Source organism: Ambystoma mexicanum, chromosome 2q, assembly GCF_040938575.1.
Source record: "Ambystoma mexicanum isolate Mex_15411 chromosome 2q, UKY_AmexF1_1, whole genome shotgun sequence".
NCBI classification, from domain to species: domain Eukaryota; kingdom Metazoa; phylum Chordata; class Amphibia; order Caudata; family Ambystomatidae; genus Ambystoma; species Ambystoma mexicanum.
The window spans coordinates 1320568108-1320588287 of record NC_090924.1 but is presented as its reverse complement, the minus strand read 5'-3'; the positions used below and the strand labels follow the sequence as shown (position 1 = coordinate 1320588287).

At 44.4% G+C, this 20180-nt stretch overlaps 1 protein-coding gene across 5 annotated transcripts in view; it reads left to right on the top strand.

The window, feature by feature from the left end:
- SLC4A7 (solute carrier family 4 member 7) overlaps positions 1–20180 on the top strand; it is a 1353206-nt gene that overhangs the window by 79685 nt on the left and 1253341 nt on the right. Inside the window, exon 1 of one of the 5 annotated variants that reach the window (XM_069648776.1) lies at positions 14492–14693. The exons of the other annotated variants lie outside the window; for them this stretch is intronic. Within the exon in view, the coding sequence (XP_069504877.1) occupies positions 14658–14693 (36 nt within the window). The 5' untranslated portion in view covers positions 14492–14657. Of the gene's footprint in view, positions 1–14491; positions 14694–20180 lie in introns of those variants that run through there. 5 annotated transcript variants of the gene reach the window in all.

The window sequence follows — 20180 nt, the reverse complement described above, 5'->3', positions numbered from 1 at the left end:
ATACAGAGACACTAGGCTTGCCGTCGCAATGTAAACGGAACCAGGATTGGCAATGCCAACAGTTTTGGCTTCTGTGTAGGCATGGGGAAAGGCATCATAGCCGTAGTGGTATTAACTGACCATCGATGGTAGCAGTTGCAAAATGGTGAACACCTGCGGATGGGCGTATACCAGGCACTGATATTCTATTACTTGTACACAAGCCAAAGCGATTGGCTTTAGCAATGCTCCTTTTTAATAGGACTTCAGTGAAGAACATGCTTGGAGTGGCTGAAGGCATTACACCAGTAAACATTTAAAACCTCATTAACTCTTGGATGACTGTTTTGAAGAACACTGGCAGGCACGTTGAGCTCAAAGTTTAATGATGAGGCTTGATGATCCCATGAGTTTTTTTTTTTTTTGTACAGGTTCGGGCAGGAAGTGGGTGGGAATGGCCCTGGGGATTATCATGGGCATGGATAGTCAATTGGTGGGTAAATAACCAAACCTCTACAAGTTTAGTCCCTCATATGCCAGTTCTCACTGGCTGTATGCTAATGAAATAGTTTCGGCTTATGGTGATACTTTAGCGCCACCTACTTTCCAAAACGAAAAAGGACGACTTGGCTGGCTGGAGAATGTGTCCAATGAGGAGCCAGCTCCCTTGCTGACCCACAATGATCGGTACGTTGTGAGGGGGCGAGCTCTTGCCAGGCACCCCTCCCTCGGCTCTCTTTTTTACTGTTGTGCCTTTGAGAAGCAAAACGCTGGCTTTAAATGACAGCGGTTCTGCTTGTGAAAAGGCTATTCCATCAGCAAGGAATGCATCGTAGATTTGATAAAAGATGGTGGTGCCGGGGACACTCTAATACTGTACAGACTGCTGACAAATCAATGAAGGTGTAAATTCCTGGGTTTCCGACCTCCCAAAATAAGATGGGTGAAAATCCGTCCAGCGTTTAGTTTTAGGCTGTGCTAAAATAAAAATTTGGCGTAAAGAATTTTGGCGCATCCAGGTTTTAACTTGACTGTAGCAAGGTGATGGCGCTGTCCCTGTAACATACATTAAACAGTTTTTGATGACGAATCTGTAGTTCTAGTTGTGTTGAACTCCACACAGGAACCTATTTTTTTGTGATGCTCAGATCTTTGGGGCTGTTCAACTTTTTGAAACTTTCCAAAAATATATACCGCTAATTGTGGATTTGAGTTTCATAAGGCGAGTGCAAGTGTGCATGAGGTGCTTGAGGACTTGGGTTTTTGTCTTCGATTCACATAGGTGAGCATTTCATTCACCCACAGCCTGAACTGCTGAATGGATTGTTGCCAAACTTGCATGAGCAGCGGGTATCTGGCACTGGAAAGTTTCCTTTCGTAAATTTGGTGCAACGCTATGCAGTAGTGCATTTTCAATGTGGCCAAAAACATGTTCATGTAGTCATACGCTCTTCTTTTTAAGGCTTCGTCAGTCTAATACATGTTTTTCAACAGGTGCACTACTTTTTATAACCAGATTTGCGTTCGATTTGTGTTGCATTTCTTTAGTAACAAGTCTTCATCTGGATTAGCCAAATGGATTTCACATCATGTAATGTTAATGGGGGGATGCAGGGTTCATTCATAATTCTTGAATTTTTCATGTAGCTTTCTTTAAGATTTTCTTATCTTAATATTTTTTTGTACTGAGCTTCAGATTACTATTTTTTCCCCAGACTATTGTGGACTACAAATGGGTAACTTTCTAGTTGATTTCCAAAATTACACCTTTTTTCTTTCATGTTGTTGTGGTAATCGGAAACTCAGTTCAATTGGTTTTCTGTTTCTTTCTAGTTGCCAATTTCACATTTTTCATTTTTTTTTTGTGGCTGTTCCCACACGTTTTACCGTCCACATCCTCATTTAACATAGATGGGAATATCATCCAAGTGTCCAAGGACGTAAAAACCCTGGGATTCTATCTTGACTCCACCCTATCTCTCGACAAACAGCTAAAATCCCTTGCCTCCTCCACGGCTTACACGTGCAAACTAATAAGAGCCGGTAAACCGTTCCTATCCAACAAGAGCTGCCTAATCCTGGCTAGAGCTCTAATACTATCCAGGATTGACTACTGCAACACTCTCTACGCCGGAGCAAATAAAACTATAACGCAAAGACTACAAATATTACAAAACAATGCCCTGAGAGCAGCACTAGGCATAAACAAAAGATCCCACATCTCTGCCGCCAGACGCCGTCATAACTGGCTGACCATTGAGAACAAAATAACACTTAAAATGCTATCCCTGACCCATAAAGCCCTCAATAACTCCGCCCCCAAATACCTGATTGACAAATTCCATAGGAGAACATCCTCCAGACCGACCAGAGCTGTCAACTCCAACTGCCTGACCATACCTAACTTTAGACTACAGACGATAGGTGGTAATAGCTTTCAGGTAAAGGCGGCAAAGAGTTGGAACTCACTACCTCAAGACCTGAGAGCAGACGTACCCTACCTCCGCTTTAGAAAAAATGTCATCCATAAAATGTCATCCAACTCCTCACCTGACTAACCACAGCTGATCTCACTCGACCGTGTCCCCTTCTACTACCCTACTGCCCGCTCTCAAACCTGTGTATATTTTGTATCACCTGTTTCCCATTTATACTTGTAATTACATGTGCCCCATGACCACACAGTCTTCTCTCTACTGTACATCTGCCTGGTTGCAACCTGTAATTGGATTAACCTTCGCAAACTTGTATACTTTGTCAATTTCAACTGTATTTATACTGTACGTTATGCTCTGATGTAACCTGTAAGCTTTGCATTTTCTTGCCACTGCGCCCTGCTACCCCTGGGTCTGGCGCGCATAAAAAGTGAATAAAACAAACAAACAAACAAACATCCGATTCCTGAAGTAGCCGTAATTCTGCCACCTCTGCAAGCACCATGCACTGCTGTCTGATCCCAGCCGTCTTCATGAATGAATCATTCGCTCTTTGCGCCTGCCACTGACCCTGCTTTGTAACGCCATTTGCCATGTTTAACCCCCCCCCCCCCCCCAGCCCCTACTCCTTTGCTTTGCTCTCCAGTACTTGACTAGTCATTTTACCGCGTCTGTTGTAAACGTCTCTTCAGGTTGGTGCCTGATTACCATTTCCTTTGCACGACTATATTGCTTTCTTTGTTTCCACCACTACACTTTGTGTACTATGCTGTAAGTCACTAATTGTACAACTTGCTGGTCTTGTTTGCCCCTATATAAAATCTAATGGCCAAGGCTGGAGTCTGTTTTTGGGCTCTAGGACCAGGCAGTTCCAACCACCCTACGATCAAAACCAGTTTACAGATGAATCTGTTGCAGTTTTTTGTTCGCTTGCCTTTGTGGGTCCGTTTAATAGAGTTGGACCTTTGACCCTTGTTTATCTTGGCGCTATGAACAAAGACACAGGCTGTAGCCGTAGGTCGGTCTAAACAAAAATACAAATTGGCGCTTAACGAAGCAGAGTCCATAGAGGGCCTCATCCAGAAATCAGAAATGGCAAACTATGCTCATTCAGAAAGCATCTGAAAACCTATTTTCTAATGGTAGAGTGTTCCACTATGTCCCTACAATAAAGGTTCGGTCACCCCATCTAGATATTTCAACTTTGAGGATGGAAATGACTAAAAACTGCTGTAACCTAGAGGATGGGTGGTAGCGCCGTAAACTGACTGTTAAATAAATTAATAATTGTTTAATCCAGAAACCTTGAGCACAAGTGTTTATTTGGATACTTGTCACTGAATCTCTAACTACCCTACTGCTCACATTGACCCCTCTTGAGATGAGCCTGGCTGCTCAACCACACTATCAATCTGTGTAGTATGGGTTCATATTACCTGGAGGTCAAGGTTGTTGTAGTGCACCCTAAGGGTACTGTGCCAAATCTTGTTTACAAACAAATCAAGGTTTGCAGTTCTTATTATGCACTTTTGTTAGCCAGAGTTTAAAGCACTATATAAATTACCCATGGTTGTGCATAGACGAGTCCTTCCATTGATGTGTGCAAAGCTATTTAAAACCAGTCTGCAGTCTGTTAGGCCTTTGAAGCATGTTATGAAAAGGTTTATTTTTGTTGTTTTTTTTTGTTTTTTTTTTATAATAGTTTTGGTCACGAACGAAAATTCGAGACCTTTCAACTTAAAACACATACCAGATTTACAAAAATAAAGATAAAATAATTAGATCTTTAAATATAAAAATGAAACGTCACTCATTTAGTAGATTCAGCAATAATTACAACACAGATTATAGCACCTGTAAAGGAATCATCATTTTGGCACTGCATACAATGGGATTTTCAACTGATGCAAATAATTGACAATTGCATATCTTACAGCCTTTCTATTAGTATGGAATAATAAGACCCATAAATCTTTTGGGGTCAAGACCTGTTGGTCCATAAATAAAGGCTTAAAGTGGACACAACATATTAACGACAATTTATCGCATTCTGTACACAGGTGCTTAAGGGTTTCTGCTTGTTGTTTGCAAAACCGGCAAGGAAGAGGGGATATCCACATTACCCCGTCTGTTCAACACATTGTTAGTTAACCACAGATTTAGCCTAAATCTGATAGCCATTTCTATGGATAGAACTAGGGGACCTCACCATGTAGTCCGCCACTGTGTTGTAACGCTTCAGTTCAAATGGAAAAACCTCAAAGTTTTTATAGTTGGCACACGCAAGACGTGTATAGATCCAGTCAGCTTCCCAGACTTTTGATCTTGCTTTGTTTGGATTTGCCATTAGCAAGGTTGGATCTATCTGGGCTTTTTCTAGAATTGATTGGATTTTTTGACTCCAAGCTTTCGGAAAAATATCCATAGAACTCTATTAGGTATGTGGATATGTTAGTTATCCCTGATGTAGCTTAATTCAGAAGGCATTTGCGATACAAGGCGCACAAGTGCCATTTGTAAACTGCGTAAAGAGAAATTAAGCTCAGCTCATATTTTAAGAGGTAGGGGTTGTGAGGTTGGTAAATTCAGAACTTGCCTCCAAAACCGACCTTCCCTAATGGCCCAGTACGAGTATGACATAATAAACTGGGTCTCTGCACCGTAAAGAATAACAGGCACTACTTTTAATTTAAAATAAGTGAGGATCGGTAAAAGAGAATTTACAGTATCTCGCTTTAATGATCCGGGCTTGCGAAATGCACATTAGAAGTTTATGGAGCCCTTGTTTGTTATACTGGTCAGGAGCACACAGGTTGGAAATGACGATACCCAGGTACACATAGTTATTGGTGACAGTAATCTTACAATTTTGAAAAGGCCAATATAACTGGGCAAGGCTTTGTTTCCTGGTACCAAATTGAATGACTTTTGTCTTTGCAATGTTAATTGATATGCCATTTGCTTTAGTATATACGTCCAGGGCACCTAATAAATGTCGCAGACCTTTTGGGGTATGCGACATTAGTACCATGTCGTCGGCATACAATAACCATTGTATCTGAACTCCCATGATTTCCAGAGAGTCAGAAATCAGTTTGGTAAATCTTTGATGAATGTCGGAGACAAAGAAGTTGAATATGGCTGAGGCTAATAAACAGCCTTCTTTTAGGCCTCTGGCAGTTGGAATTGGAGATGTTAGTAAACCGCCGTTAGTGAAGCTAACCTGGATTGAGGTATTAGTGTGTAATTGAATTATCCATTTCAAAATCTGCCATGGACAATTGGCATCAGCCATTTTCTTGTATAAAAGCTCTCTTGGCACAGCATCAAATGTCACTTGAAAATCAATAAAAGCGAGATACAGGGGCTGTTTTCGTTGATAGGCTTTTTGAATAAGGCTTGATTAAAGTAATGATATTTACACCAGTACCTATCCCTTGCAAAAAACCTGTTTGAAATGGATCTCGCAGGTTGCTATCCTGTAACCAAGTATTAAACTTTTGTAGGAGCAGCCTGGCAAATAGTTTACCAGGGCAGTCCAAGAGCGCTATTGGCCTATAAGATCTGGGATTCTCTCGATTGCCTTTTTTAAAGATCGGGAGAATGATGGATTTTCTCCAGGTCTCGGGAATAACGCCAGACTTCAACACTTGATTAAAGATACGATGGAGAATACCTGCCCATTCATCGATGTGCATTTTTAACATAACATTATGCAGACCATCCGGACCTACTGCACGAGAGGAACACAATTTCATAATGCAAACGTCAATGTCAAATGAAAATTCTCCTGATGCTGTGACAAATGGAGACATAATCGCATGTCGGAGAAGGGAGAGAGATATAGTTTATGAAAATACAACTGCCCTGTCTCGGCTGATATTGAGTTTATCTGGGCTACAATTTGGGGAGTCTCGGATGTATGATTAAGCAATGCCCATATACAAGCTGTAGATTTTGATATCGGTTGTTTAAGCATGGAGGTCCCCTCCAGTTCATACAGCTTGGCTCTTCTTATTCTGAGCCATTTTTTGTAGCTTTGCTTAGCCGATCTAATTTTTTCAGCCATGTCAATTTTATTTTTAACTTCCGCAATTGTCAAATTTCTTGTCTCAGATCACATTTTCGATATTTTATTTCCGAATCGTAGGCATGAGTATGCTGTTGTTTAAGTAGCCCATTGCCACTAACAACTCGAAAGCATATTTAAGGCAGTTGTATAATCTTTAGCCAAAAGATCATGGCTCTGATACATGTTCTTTAGATTGTAATCTAGGTTTCTTAATTTCTCTCTATTCCCAAGACAATCTGTTTCTCCCATTATTCACAACAGCATCAGTTACATGTGTTCGACCATTGTATCATATTGGTGTGACCAATCTGTAATGACAATTTTAATTTATGATGATCGCTTAAATCTGTGTGAATGACCTCTAACTTTTGGACAGGATTAAAAGCTTTAGCATTAATATAGATATAATCAATTATGGCATGTTGGGCACCTCTTCGCCAGGTGGTCTGGGCGGGGCAATCGCCCCTCAAATTTCCATTTAACATCAGGAAGTTGCGCTCAGCCATAATTGAAGACCATTTAATTTCATCTCCTGTTAGAGCAGAGTCCCCTTTTGAAATGAGATGCAAGTTAAGATCGCCCAGTATTAGAATATATGTTAAATCAACCTCGAGGGCCAATGCATCTAATATTTCTACAAATTGTTTGAAAATATCTTCCGATTTCAATGTGTTAATACACCAATAAACATTGACAATAGCTATTTTTTGATGGATGTTAAATAATTTTACCACTTGGAATGATAAAGAGGGAGACTTACAAATGGTCGATTCCAGGCCACAGTTCTTTTTTACTGCTACCAAGAGCCCACATTTGGGTCTACCAAGGACACCTTTTTCTGCTGGTGTAAACCGTATACTGTGTGAATTCCAAATCGGTGGCAGCACGAGCCAGGTTTCATGGCGGGCAACATCAATGTCAACCAAATCCCCCAACTGTTATAGAATTGAGGTAGTTGTGCACTTGTGTGTTCCAAGAAATCATACTCAAGACTTTGACATCAGGGCATAGTTATGCAGACCTGGTCTGATCTGTTAGTTCTTGGTAAGAAGCAGTATTACAAGCTGATGTGAATATACGTGACATATGGCCCTGTAGTGTGGTGGGACCGGGCAGAGATTCTTGTGTTAAACTAAACCCTAAGTCAAATAACACCATTCGGGCCTGCCACAGGGTCTCGGCTACCTATGATGATTGAATATGCAAACGTGCTACTGACATCAGTATGATTTATAAAATAGATTTGCTCAATATCCAATGATGAAATGGCTGATAGAGCAGGAATTTCTGCACAGATGTTAAGAACACTGGACCAATTCAGATCATGGGACTTAAATGGTGTATCTCGACATTTGATTATGAAACGATGATGAGATGGCTCTTGTTTTGCCTTAGTCTGAGCAAATCGATCTCTTGGCAGGATCGGTAACCTTACTGGGGAACAAGCCCTCCTGTCTTGATAAGTGGCAACAGTTGCTTGGGGCCCCTGCAATAGTGGCTTAGGTGAGGGGGAAACTCTTTTTCTGTAGATTAGTCTCATTTGACTGGTGAATAAGGGCTTCAATAGAGGCTTTAATTTCTTCCTGTAGATCTTGTCGGGGAAACTGGGGCAAGGTTAGAAGTAGAGGCAGGAGCGGAAGCCTGAAGTGGATGGACATGCTTTGTCTGTAAATTGGTACTGGAATTTCGTGTTAGATAAGCCTCAACTGAGCGCTAATTTCGTCCTGCACGTTACTTGTAAGACAATCCTCTTTTGTGGGAGCGTCGGTGGCCACTGATCTGAGCTGAGTGGCCATGTGATTGTGAGACTTGCAGGTTGTCAGATTGTAGACCTTGAACCTTGGCCTGACCACCCAAGATTATTGAATGCGGAATATCGCACTGTTTCTGCCTTCCCATCTGTGAAGACGTAAAGGTTCATGTAGGAGTCTATGGATTTCTGTAGCTGGGTCTGAATCGCCATCAAGATGGGGGTGCTCTGAGCCATGGAGGTTTGGTTCAGGGACTCGGCCAGAGCTGCTGCAGCGACTACAGAAGACAGCGAGGACGATAATTCTGGGCTCTTTAACTGATGGACTCGCTGTTCGTTGCTGCATTCGACCATCTGCACTAGATCATCCAATGGTTTATGCTGTTGGAATTGCCTCTGGAATCTGTAAACCAGGATCAGATGTAGAAATATGCGTCTGATCCATTGGCGAGTCCACAAGGTTTTTCCCCCCCACTGTTGGTTTCGGGGCAGGTAATTTGGATTTCACAGGTTGCACTTTCCTCTTTTTGCTTGGCCGTGACGTGCTAGATTTAGCAGAGGTCATGCTAAAGACCTCAAACATATATTTTGAGGCCGAAGTATCAGAAAACTGATTTTTCTTAAGGTTAGTAACAGCCACGGGCACAGGTGCAGCCGCAGGGCCAGCTGAATTTGTCACTGCAGTGGTCACTGTCCTCAGATCTTAGAGGTAATGGCAGTGAGATTAGATTCCTCTGTTATAATATGGAATTGGGCTGACGCCGGCACACTAGGCGTGTTAGCTTGTGTAGGCAGCGGCCCGGCAAAAGTGAGAGAATGAATGTCACACGTTTGCGTGTAAACTGCTTGGGTGAGTTTGGGGCTCAGCGATTCATGAGTTTGAGGAGCAAGATTGGGTCGTGTTTTAAGTTTTGAATATAATGAAAGCAATTGTTCAAGACAAACAGTCTGTTTAGAGACCTTTAAATCGAGCCTCTCATATAATTTTGCCACAGCTAGCAAGGCTGTGTTCATAGCTGCTAACGTGGTGTTCAAAGCTGGGGCCCCTGGAAAGGAATATCTCTCCCTGTAAACAGGGTTCAAGAAGAAATCAGATACTCGAGCACCCTGATCAAAACGTGGTGGCCTCGGGTGGGCGCTATGAATGAAACGGCTTCCTCAATTGATGCAAGAGGAGGGTTCAAGCCTGTTACAGGGGATATCATTGTTTCTACTGCTGGTGTATCGCTGTGAGACAACACTGGTGACAAAGTTTCGTCATTTGTGCCAAAGTAGCTATTAATACCTTGTTCTAGTTGGATTAAATCACCAGTGTTCGAGCACACATATAAGACTTCTTCAGACCGCTCATCAGTTCGATTAGAGAGGTTCATAAATTCGATCTCCTCCTCTATTTCTCCAGTCATGGTCAAATGGGTATAGGCTTGTCTCAATTTTTGGTGGGCCAGGACAGAGCATGAAACGGGTTGTGGCATAGTGTCCCCTGGGAAGAGCTACAACAGGTTGAAGGTCCCCCACAGAACAGGCCGCTATTAGCGTATTACCAGTAGGGGCACCATGCAAACTAGTTTCTCGAGATGAGATGTCAGAAGCTGCTGTATGCGTGGGGTCAGGGATTATGGGGCCAGACGGCTGAACTGCCGCGCAGGATCCCATGGAATCAATTTGGACCGTGGGGATAGGGTGACCAAAGGTTCCCTCAACCTCAGACATTGGACACAATTGAATGTCATCGGAGACTGAGTGTGAGCGCTGAGTGGTGATACGCCCAACACTTGATGATAAGCTTGTGAGTCGGGGTTGGAGAAGAGCTTTTCTCATGGCATTCTCACGCCCTGGCTCATCAGTTTTGATCGGGTCTCCAGAATGGGTGGCATACTGGTAGTCAGGGTGCAAGCGAACATTCAGTTAAACTCCAAATGCGAAAATCAAATGGTAAAAATAAAAGTTGGCTTTAAAATGATACCTAGAACCGAAACCCGGCGACCCGCAAACAGTACTTGTAGTACTTGCCGGGTGCGCTATGACGTGGGATAATGTAGACAAACCAGATGTGCCTGCTGGGGGGCGGAGCCAAAATGAAAAGGGATCCCTTTGTCGGTTTCTTGTGTCCAGGCAGGGAGGTGTTGCAGAGTAAGACGTCCTCCAGGTGGATACACGGCACTGCAGGCACGAGAAGCCGAGCAGAAAAAAGTTCAAAGTGCTCCGTGAAAATTCAAAAAAATGCTCCGTCTCCAAGACCTTGAAAAGGTTTAGTAGGATGGCACTGACGACAGTTACATAGTGCATTGGGTCCAACTCCGGCCCCCTGTGGCATTGTTACGCAGTTTTTCTAGCAATTGAAGATACATTTACAAAAAAACAAATCCCGTTTTGATAATTTCATCTGGTTAGTGGCTATCCTAGAAATGGCGTTACATCCCCCGAGTGGAGTTGAACAGGTATATGTTTATAATGGCACAATTCAGATGTTTGAATGCTAAATCATGGCTGTATCTAAAGCATTTTAGTTACTGTGCAAGACATGTTTCTAATGTACAATTTCTAAACTATAGATAATTTTATTTGAACATTGACTTGTGTTTAGTGACTTTGCATGAAGTCTCTGAAAGCTGCAACACTTGTGCACAGTAACCCGAATTTATTTACACATGTACATTAGCAGTTGGTTATAGTATCTGATTGGTTATAGGTGTATGGTCTGTAATATCTGTTAAATGTAACAGCATTTGTGTTTATGAGCAGGTTGCAGAAGTTAGTTATTGATCAAGCGCTGCCTCCATTGAGCTTGTGAGCAATTAGACCATCTGCATGGTGGGCGTTCACCTGTGCTTTTTTGGAATGTTTAATTAAATGTGGTGGTAGACCAACCTCAGGAAAATATATGGGGCTAATGCACAAACACTTATCTATGCTCACACCACGACAAACTCGCATGTCTACTCTGGGACAGCCAGGAGGGCACTATGTGATCTCCAGGAAGGGGAGGACCAAACCTTCCCACTACCATGGCCAGCCCGATTAACTAACAAAGGCTCCATGTATCTGCCCTGCTCTTTTGTTAGGCTGTGCAGCTGGTGGCAGCGATTAACACACCAATAGAGGGTACTTCAAACAGGCTCACATTCGGCCTGGCTGCAGAGGTTAACAAAGGAGACCGGAAACCCAACAACCTTTCATATGTAACTGTGGTCTTGCAGCAGCTTCAAGGGAGACCTGCCGCTTTAATCAGGAACCACAGAGCGATCAATCAACCAGTGAGACTTTGATCAGCAGACTGGAAGATGGGTGGGACTTAGTATCACAAGAGTGTCCAGAGATCTTTCTTTTGAGTGAAGGGTTCTACCATTTTTAGCTCTGGGGCACACCTTGTTCCTGATTTTTGGTAGGTACCCCACTAAAGTATGCTCAGCCTAGACCGATCTGTGGCCCACTTGGCTTTAAAAGAGGGCTGGACCCCCTATTTAAGGATCATCTGACGACTTCATAAGAAGCAGAAAGAAGAACTCATCATTGGACCGTGGCTGAAGGTGCAGTCTGCCTTTACAGCTTCTGCCAGTGAAGGAAGGCCAGGAATATCCAAAGAGAAGGCAATATCCCTCGTCTTAGCTTCTCCCAGTGAACAGAGGGAGGCAAGAACTCTGAAGACCCTCCAGCCGCTACTGGTACATCGTGCCCCGCAGGGCTCTTTGGCAAGGTTCCTAGGTAGGAAGTGCCGGAAGGTCTCAAACTACAACCAAATACAAGGCAGCTGCCTTCAACACACTCCACTACTGTGGGCCGTCTGCCTTTTTAAAGGATTACCTGAGCCTATTGAAGAAGCTGGGAGAAGTGCCTTGATGAGCATCTACTGACATCCGCCTTAAAGGACATTTCCCAGCCAGTTGAGTTCTGCGAGCTGCAACCGACTGCAATGCTGACCATTGTTAAGTCGCAGTCTCTTAAGACGCCTCAACCAGTGCTTCAGAATTGTCGAACAGCACCGAGTCAATGATTCCTGACCCTGAGCCGCTATATAGGCCAGCCTGCAGCTGTTTGTCCAGCATCGCTCGCCGAACCATCTTTCAGCCCGATACTTGCAGCTGACTCCCGTCTTGAACTCTGTCACAGATGCCTGCAAAGCACCCTGAACCAGATTCTACGTGAAGGAGCACCAAGAAAACCTACAAAACAAGGTACCATGTGATTCTGTCCCCCTGTTACTTCCAAGAAGACCCCTAGAGACCTATTAAGACCCATTGCTTACTTGGTGCTGAAGCCAAGAAACATTTTAAACCGTTCTATCAACCATACTGACTACCCTCCTGTCAGTATCCAGAGTGCGTCCCTTTTCCTTCTTTGAAACGGTCTGTCCCTTGCATTCCTGTACAGTGGGTTATATTTCGTAGTGTTGCTAGAACTTTCTGATATAAAGTAGATATTTTTGATACAACCTTGACTGGGCAGTCCCTTTTTATCATTGGGTAATGTTTTCGCTGAGATGCAACTAACCAAACGATCCATGACCTTTTGGAGATGAGCCTGCCATTCGGTCCACGGTACCAAAATTGGACAAGGCTTATAATTTGCTTGTTCCTATCTTTCCGGATCCTAAATTTAGGTTTCTTAGAGGTGTTGGGCTGATTGATGGTTTTGAAACCCACAGTCACCGCTGGATCACTGGTTTCCTGGAAGTTGATTCGTCACAGTGCTCCGTTAGTCTGCTAGCCATAAGGAAAGGCACATCGCACTTTTACTAGGTCTGCTAAGATCTTAACACCGGGTATACATAAGTGCATTGGACACTAGTCAGATCAAACTGACGTTTCTTGCCTGCAAGAGCTTCTCCAGCAGAAGTTTAAACTGTCTTAAAAAAAAAAAAGCTTGTCACAACCATAAGCACTTACCTTCCATCTCCAGGAGTCTAATTACATTGTATAGAAAGTTACATCACATGCATGTGTCCAGGACAAAATCTACAGTACACTTTCTGCTGCTTTCCCTGCCAGTATAACTACATGTGGCCCACAACTGCCAACTCATTGGCAGTACTTGCTCCTAGAGCCACCGGACGTTATCGTGCACAACAACCAGGAGAGCGGATTCAGCAAAACCATCCTATGCTGTTTGCTTGGAGCCAGAGACCGAGCTGCCAGAATATGGCAAAACTGGCCAGGATAGGTGGGAAGGGCTTCCAACCCCAGCGCCTTCCCAAGCATAAGCTGATGATGGCTAAAGATGTGCTGCCCCTCATGCACTGCAAATGAAGTCGCTGAAAGCTGCTTTGGGTGCAGACTATTAACTTCGAGTCCAGGGAGGCTTGTTGTGGCTACTGTAGCTAGCCCACCCAGGCTGTAGACTTGAGTGTAGCAGATTATTGATGGCGGTAAGGAGGTGGGTCACTTAAAGCTGGTCAGATACGAAGTTTAGTCATGCATCAGTGGGTATAGTTTGTGCTGCACAGAACGAGGGCTGTGCATGTGGGCGTGTTCCAAACAATGGACAGATGAGATTGGGAAACGAACCAGTCCAAGAGTAATTGGTTCTTCCAGGAAGTGTTTTGGTGCCATTTAAGGGCTGCCTAATGTCGGATGTGGAACATCGCTGTAATGTGACATGTGAGCGGATGGGGGTGGTGGTCAAACGGGCAGGAAAGGATGGTTTGGTGTAGCCATTGTCGGTTTTGTGCAAACTCTCATTTGTGGCCTACATCGGGAATTACTGTCTGCCTTAATTTAGTTTGTGCTGTGCTTTTCCTGGCTGCCCATGCCCTTCCAGGTGCATGCCAGTTTTATTTCTTGGCTCTCAAGCACCTTGAAGGAACCCTGTTGACACCATTTTGTGCGTTATAAAATGGCATAACTGCTGCAGAATTTGCATGCGCCACCACTAACCGGAAGGTTTCTCGTTCTTTAAGACAACACGGACGATATTAAGATGCTAAACACAGCGATTTGGAGTTTACGTCACAAATCCATTACACGCCGTTGCCATCGCCTGTCGACCTTTCTTTGGTGCGGTGACCTGCCCGTGCTCGGTGCTCCGCTACTGCCGTTAATCCCGGGTTGACCGAGAACTGTCTGCTATGAACACCGTTCCCTGTTATCGTGCAGCAAAGCACGTGAAGACGTGCGTAGCCTCCGTTCCTTTTTTGGTCTGCTCCTCTGCTGGAATCGGAGGCATGCAGCGTCCCAGAGCCCAGATCCCCTGTGGCCCGCGCGCGTCTTTGTGTGTGTGACATTTATTGGCTTGAAAGAGCCCACGTTCGGGGCGGCAGTAATTGGCTGCCCCGTGCGGAGCGCTCGCAGGAGTTCATCGGCTCCCTGCATCCCTAGGCGGGCTCGTGCGCACTGCACCGCCTTTGAGAGCCTCGGAAGGCAGCTCGAGTTACGGTGCCGCCCGCAACCAAGGACACTCACTGCTGCTGCCGGAACACGCCGACATGGAAAGAGGGTCCCCGAGGAAGGCGCCGGCCACTGTATGTAACTTGCTCTTCATTCACCTCCTCGCTTTTAATGCAGGACCTTGGCGTGCTGCTGCCTTCACCTAGAACCGGCCTCATGCCCCTATGTGCTGGCATGCACCACTTCTGCCATGCTGTACGTGTGCGGTCTTTCGTCTGTACATTGGCTGCGAGCCGCCATGATTGTGTGATCTGACGCCATTGGACTCTGGTGGCTAATGTAGGCCGTATCGTACGACCTTTTGACAGCTTGCGCCGCCCTCCAGGTCATTTTCTGAGCTGCCACGGACACACCTGGCCTAATGCATGTTGACGGCACAGTTGAGTCGTTTTTGTATTACGCCTGATGCTTCTAGCTAGAGACACAAATTATACAACTAAGTGGCTGTCAGCGGGCGCGCTTCAAAATGAGATCAGGCGCGATTAGACCCTCTTTAAAGCCGATTCGTTGGCTCGAAAGGTAATCTGATGTCGGCACCGCGTGCTCTTCTTCCGTATTTATTGTCTGCGCTTGGGGGCGGGAAAGGAATGGGGTCATGCAGGGCTTGCTAGTTATAGTGGACAATATTCGAGACAAAGTATTGCCAAAAAATTTATTTGAGCGTGCAGAGTTTTCGAAACCAATGTCATTACCGCAGCACTATGCAAAGGGTAATGTCCGTCTTTGATAAAGCACAGTACCCCCGCCACCCCCACCCCCAACTCCCCAACCTTCTTCGGTCCAGATTACAACAATTTTGCAGTGGTGCCACTGCAATTTTGCACCGTACTGGCATACAGACAGTGTGCTGTAGTGCAAAAAACAATGGTCTCACAAGTTTCCCTTGGTGGTAATACGTTTTTGCACCAGGGCTCTTTTTGCCCTAGTTTTAATACCAAGCAAAATTGCCCTGGCCCCATTGCAGAGTTTGTAATCTGGCACCTGCTGCTGAGTGGCAGTTACACCGTGGGTTTACGTCATGGATACGGTGTCTTCTTACCTATAGATCCATGAAATGAGAGCGTCTTTGCACTGGAAGTTGTGCAACTGGCCGTTTTACCTGAAGTCGGGTCTGTGGGTTTTTGTAATTCTTGCCCCACCCCGCCCTTACACCTTGCAATGTTTGATCCGCACGTTCAGACTGAGCTCGGTGTTCTGAGGCCCATGGGGAATGCACCCATCAGCAATACATTTTTTTTCATGCATATTAGTTTTGTTTTGCTGGGTGGACATGTCTTACACAAGCTGTTGCCACTTATTTTAATTTGAAGCGAACGTTATTTCTTTATTGCATCAATTTAAAAAAAAAAACCACTAGCCTGATTCTCCACATTCACAATGTTCTTTTTTCCATACCACTGTGTATTCACCTTAGTTAAATGTTGGCAATCTATCTAAACTTCTCATATTGCCAGCCAACTAGTTGCTTTTTTGTGGGTGGTGTTGGACACCTTTCCGAGTTGGGGTTTTTTGTATCGTGAGGCTAAATCTGTGGCCCATAGTAACACCCCGGGCTCAAGTCATGTGTCCCAATGCATAATGCAGTGCTATATTACCTGCTGTGCGTCACTGTCATTGGCAGGCTATTTTAAAACGAGTACAATTTATAATTTAACTCTAGTAAATCTCTTAAATCCTTACTCCAAATGTGAAGCTTCCTACAAAAAATAAAACCTTACCCTAGCCTTCATTCTGTAATACACTTTTCTTTCCTAGGGAGACTGCATAATAATGGCAGAATACTACATAAAGGGCGCTTGATTGCTGTCTGGGTACTTTACAATGTATCCCAAACAACCCAGAAAGAGGCAGAGGGGTTTACGCTCTAATTTGCGGTGCATAAGCCAGACAAAAAGTGTTACTAGATCTACCCTACCTTCTACACGTGTCTGGAGGCGAACAGATTCTTCTCCACAATTGAGCCAATATAATATGCAAAAACCGCAGAAAGGTGCTGCATCACGACCCGCAGTCACTCAAGTTGACGGCATAGCTCCTGACTTGGCAAAGATTGGGCACCTGAACTTATCACAAGAATGCGCAGACCTTCTGACCTCGGCACAGGCTCTGCTACAAATCACTCCTATACGAGCATGTGGAAAAGATTCTGTGCCTGGTGCGCAAGGCAGAAAAACATTCAACCGCTTTCAACAAGCCCCCATGCTATCCTGCCATATCTCTCGTCATTAGCCCAAGGAGGGCTCTCCCATGCCTCAAAGGTACACCTGGCCACCATCTTGTGTACACCAGAAAAGGGGAACAACGCGCCTCTCCAGTTATTGACTGGTCATGCATTTTCTTGGGGTTGTCGGAACCTTTCTCCTAGTAAAAAGATTTCCACCACAATAGTCTCAACATTGTCCTGGCAGGACTCGTAGGAGCCATTCACAACAACACACCTAAAATGTATTTCCTGGAAAGTGACATTCTGCATACAATTGATAGTGCTAAAGGTCACAGCCATACCTGCGCCTTTACAAAGACAAAGTAGTCCTTACAACCAAACTGCACTTTATACCGAAAGTGCCATCGGAATTCCACGCTACCCGTTTTCTTCTGATCAAAAACCCCAGCAGAGATGGTGCTACAGTCCTTAGGCTTTGCGTACACAGGATAGAGGCCTCAAGGAATTCCCCTAAACTTTCTCGCTTACAAACATCCAAACAAGGGAAAGGCCACCTCTGAGGGAATTGCAAGGTGGATATCCTCCACCATATCCTGTCACACCAAGGCTAACCAACCATTAATTGGATCCACCCAGGCCCATTCAACAAGGGCCACTGCGGCTTCGGCGGCAATGTGGCCCGCGGTGTCATTTAAAGACCGTTGTTAATCAGCCATCTTGGCCGTCCCACACAACTTAACTAGGCATTAGTGCCTCCAGGAACAGCATGCTGTTGATGCAAGAACGGGAACAGCAGTCCTGCAGTATCTATTCAAATAAGGTAGGCTTTTTTCTGGTTTCCTACATCCAAATAAGTTCATACTGCTTTGAAATCTGTTCATAGCTCGTGAATCTATGAAGGATCCAATGCTGGAGAAGGTATGGTTCTTACCCGGAACTCCATTTCGCCAGCATTGGTATCTTGCATAAATTCACATGCGCCGCCTCAGTCCATCCCCTATGGTAAAAAGACTCCCATCTAATCTAATTCAACATGTACTGGGTAGTATCTGAAGGGAGGCTGCAGCCGAGGAGCTACTTACTCGACCTCCCAATGGAGGGGGACACAAAGCACCCAAAAGGAGGGCGATGGGATACAAAATAACACCTTAAAGATTTTATTTATTTTTGGAAAGTTAACAGAGGATTCCAACTGGAAGACGGATAATTGTTTATAGCATGTGAATCTATGAAAGATACCAATGCTGTAGAAATGGAGTTACAGGTAACGTTTTCCCCTTCTCTTTGTAATTTGGACATGATTTAACTGGTTAATTTGCCCTATCCACCCCTTATTGCCAATGGAGGTTTTGTTTTGAAAGGAAAACAATTTAGAAGTAGGGTCCATGTGGATTGAGGAATTTGCCCTTACTTTTTTTGCCCACCCAGAATTAGGTAGGCCCCGGGTAGAACGCTCCCCTCAGCCCTCCCAAATGGCCATAGTTGCCTGAAGTGATTTCATATGGTAATCATGAATTGTCCAGCATTCCTTGTGCTCTTCCCTGGGCTTCATAAATAACTTCTTGCAAGGACCCCTTAGACTGGTTCCAGTGATCATTTGGCTATGGGAAAAACTGTGCGTTGCCTGTTTTTGTTTTTGTTTTTTTGTTTTTCTTTCTGGTATACAGCCGTGTCCTTAAGTATCTGAAGACCGACACTGTGCTCTTTTCAGTTGGCTACCCTCTTGAATTATGCAGCCTCTATGCCAGCTCCGCCTCAATCTGTTACGCACAGGGGACCTCCTCTGTCTCTCGTGGCTCTGTTCTCCCACTCACTGATGAGCTGTGTCTTTTCAACCCCCTTGGCACAGACCTTGGCCATTTCTCATTTAAAGGGATAGCTTCAAGTTCATCTAGACTATTATATTGGTTGATTTTATCCTTGTTTAAATCATGGAACTTACAATGTTCTGGTGGTTGACTAGTCCATGTAAGCCGTGGAGGGCATTTGGGAGTTTCTCATGAGAGTCCTTGTCCCCAAAGTGGGACACTTTCCCGGTGAGGTCCCACTTGCCTTGACCCAGAGGGAGGGTGTTGTGGAGCTGGCTCACTTCCCTAACCTCACGGGGGCAGGGGTGCGCTCCCACTTGGGGACAAGGGACACATTCCTTTGATTTGTAACATAGTCCACGAGTGCTCTCAGTGTCTCTTGTTAGAGTTTTTTTATATAACAAATGCACACTGTTTGAGGTCCATGTGTGGCATTTATAACATGCCTATACACCAGTGCTTCCCCTTGCCCCCCAATTGAATTTGTTAAAGTATACTATTGGACAAAGTTCCAAAAGTGACATCTGTAGCATGGTATCACAAGTATGACACGGACACAAGAGGTACACGTTGCAAAACCTTTTTTCAATTTTCAGGGTTTGCAAAAACTCCTGCTTTGCCCTGTAGCTATGATGGGAGTAGTCTCTACCATCAAAGAAAACAGCCCTAGTCTGTATTTGTCACATCAAAATGGCCTATGCTAACCTAATGCCTGCCCCATCTCTCATACCAAGTGTGTAAAGCATATTAAATAAAAAGTAAAGGGAAATATGTATGCAAAGGATCAAGATGGCTGAGTCAGCTCTCTTGCCCACGTTTGATAGTGCGGAGTAATATGGCCCTCGTAAACAGGATGACACTCTGGCTTAGGTTCTCAATGATGCAGTTCAAAACGTAGGTCAAGGCCAGTTTGTCCTTCCATGTTAGTCACTTATTCCAGTTCACAACAAGTTCGTTCACAGTTCAACAAAAAGTTCACAAGTCTCCGTCGGCTGGGTTCAGACCTCACAATCACAGCACTTGCAGGGGTTCCCTTCCCCAAGCTTTTTTCACATTTTGTTAGGTCTTCCCTTACTAGAAGGACTGCTGGACTCGCTCACACCTTTCACTGATGTTGAAGACTTTCGAATGTGTGAGGCTTTTACTATAGACCACTGACTTTCACTTCAGCTCTCCCGTTGGTTATTTGCCCCAATGTCTCTTGGTTTTGGTAGTTCCATACCATAAGCACAAGTTCAAAAATCTTTCTCGAAGCATTCACCTTTTAACTTGCCCTTTTGCCAGGGTTAATCTTGACCATTGTGCATTTCAGAGTTTGTTCACTGTGCTGCTTTTATGACAAGATATATTGCACATTTCGTGGAGACTTTTGTGGTCTACTTACTTTAGCCGGACCACTCCGCTACTCTGTATCACTGGCTTCAAAGTTATCAGTAACTTAAAGTTCACTGCTGGTCTGCTTTCCCTCTTTTCTCAGCATGTGCGCAACCTTCAGTTGTAAGATACTGTTGCTGCTTACATTTTCCTTTAACGCACACCAACCTTTCATGTGTTTCACTAACTCACCGGCTGTGTGTATTCCTTGCTGC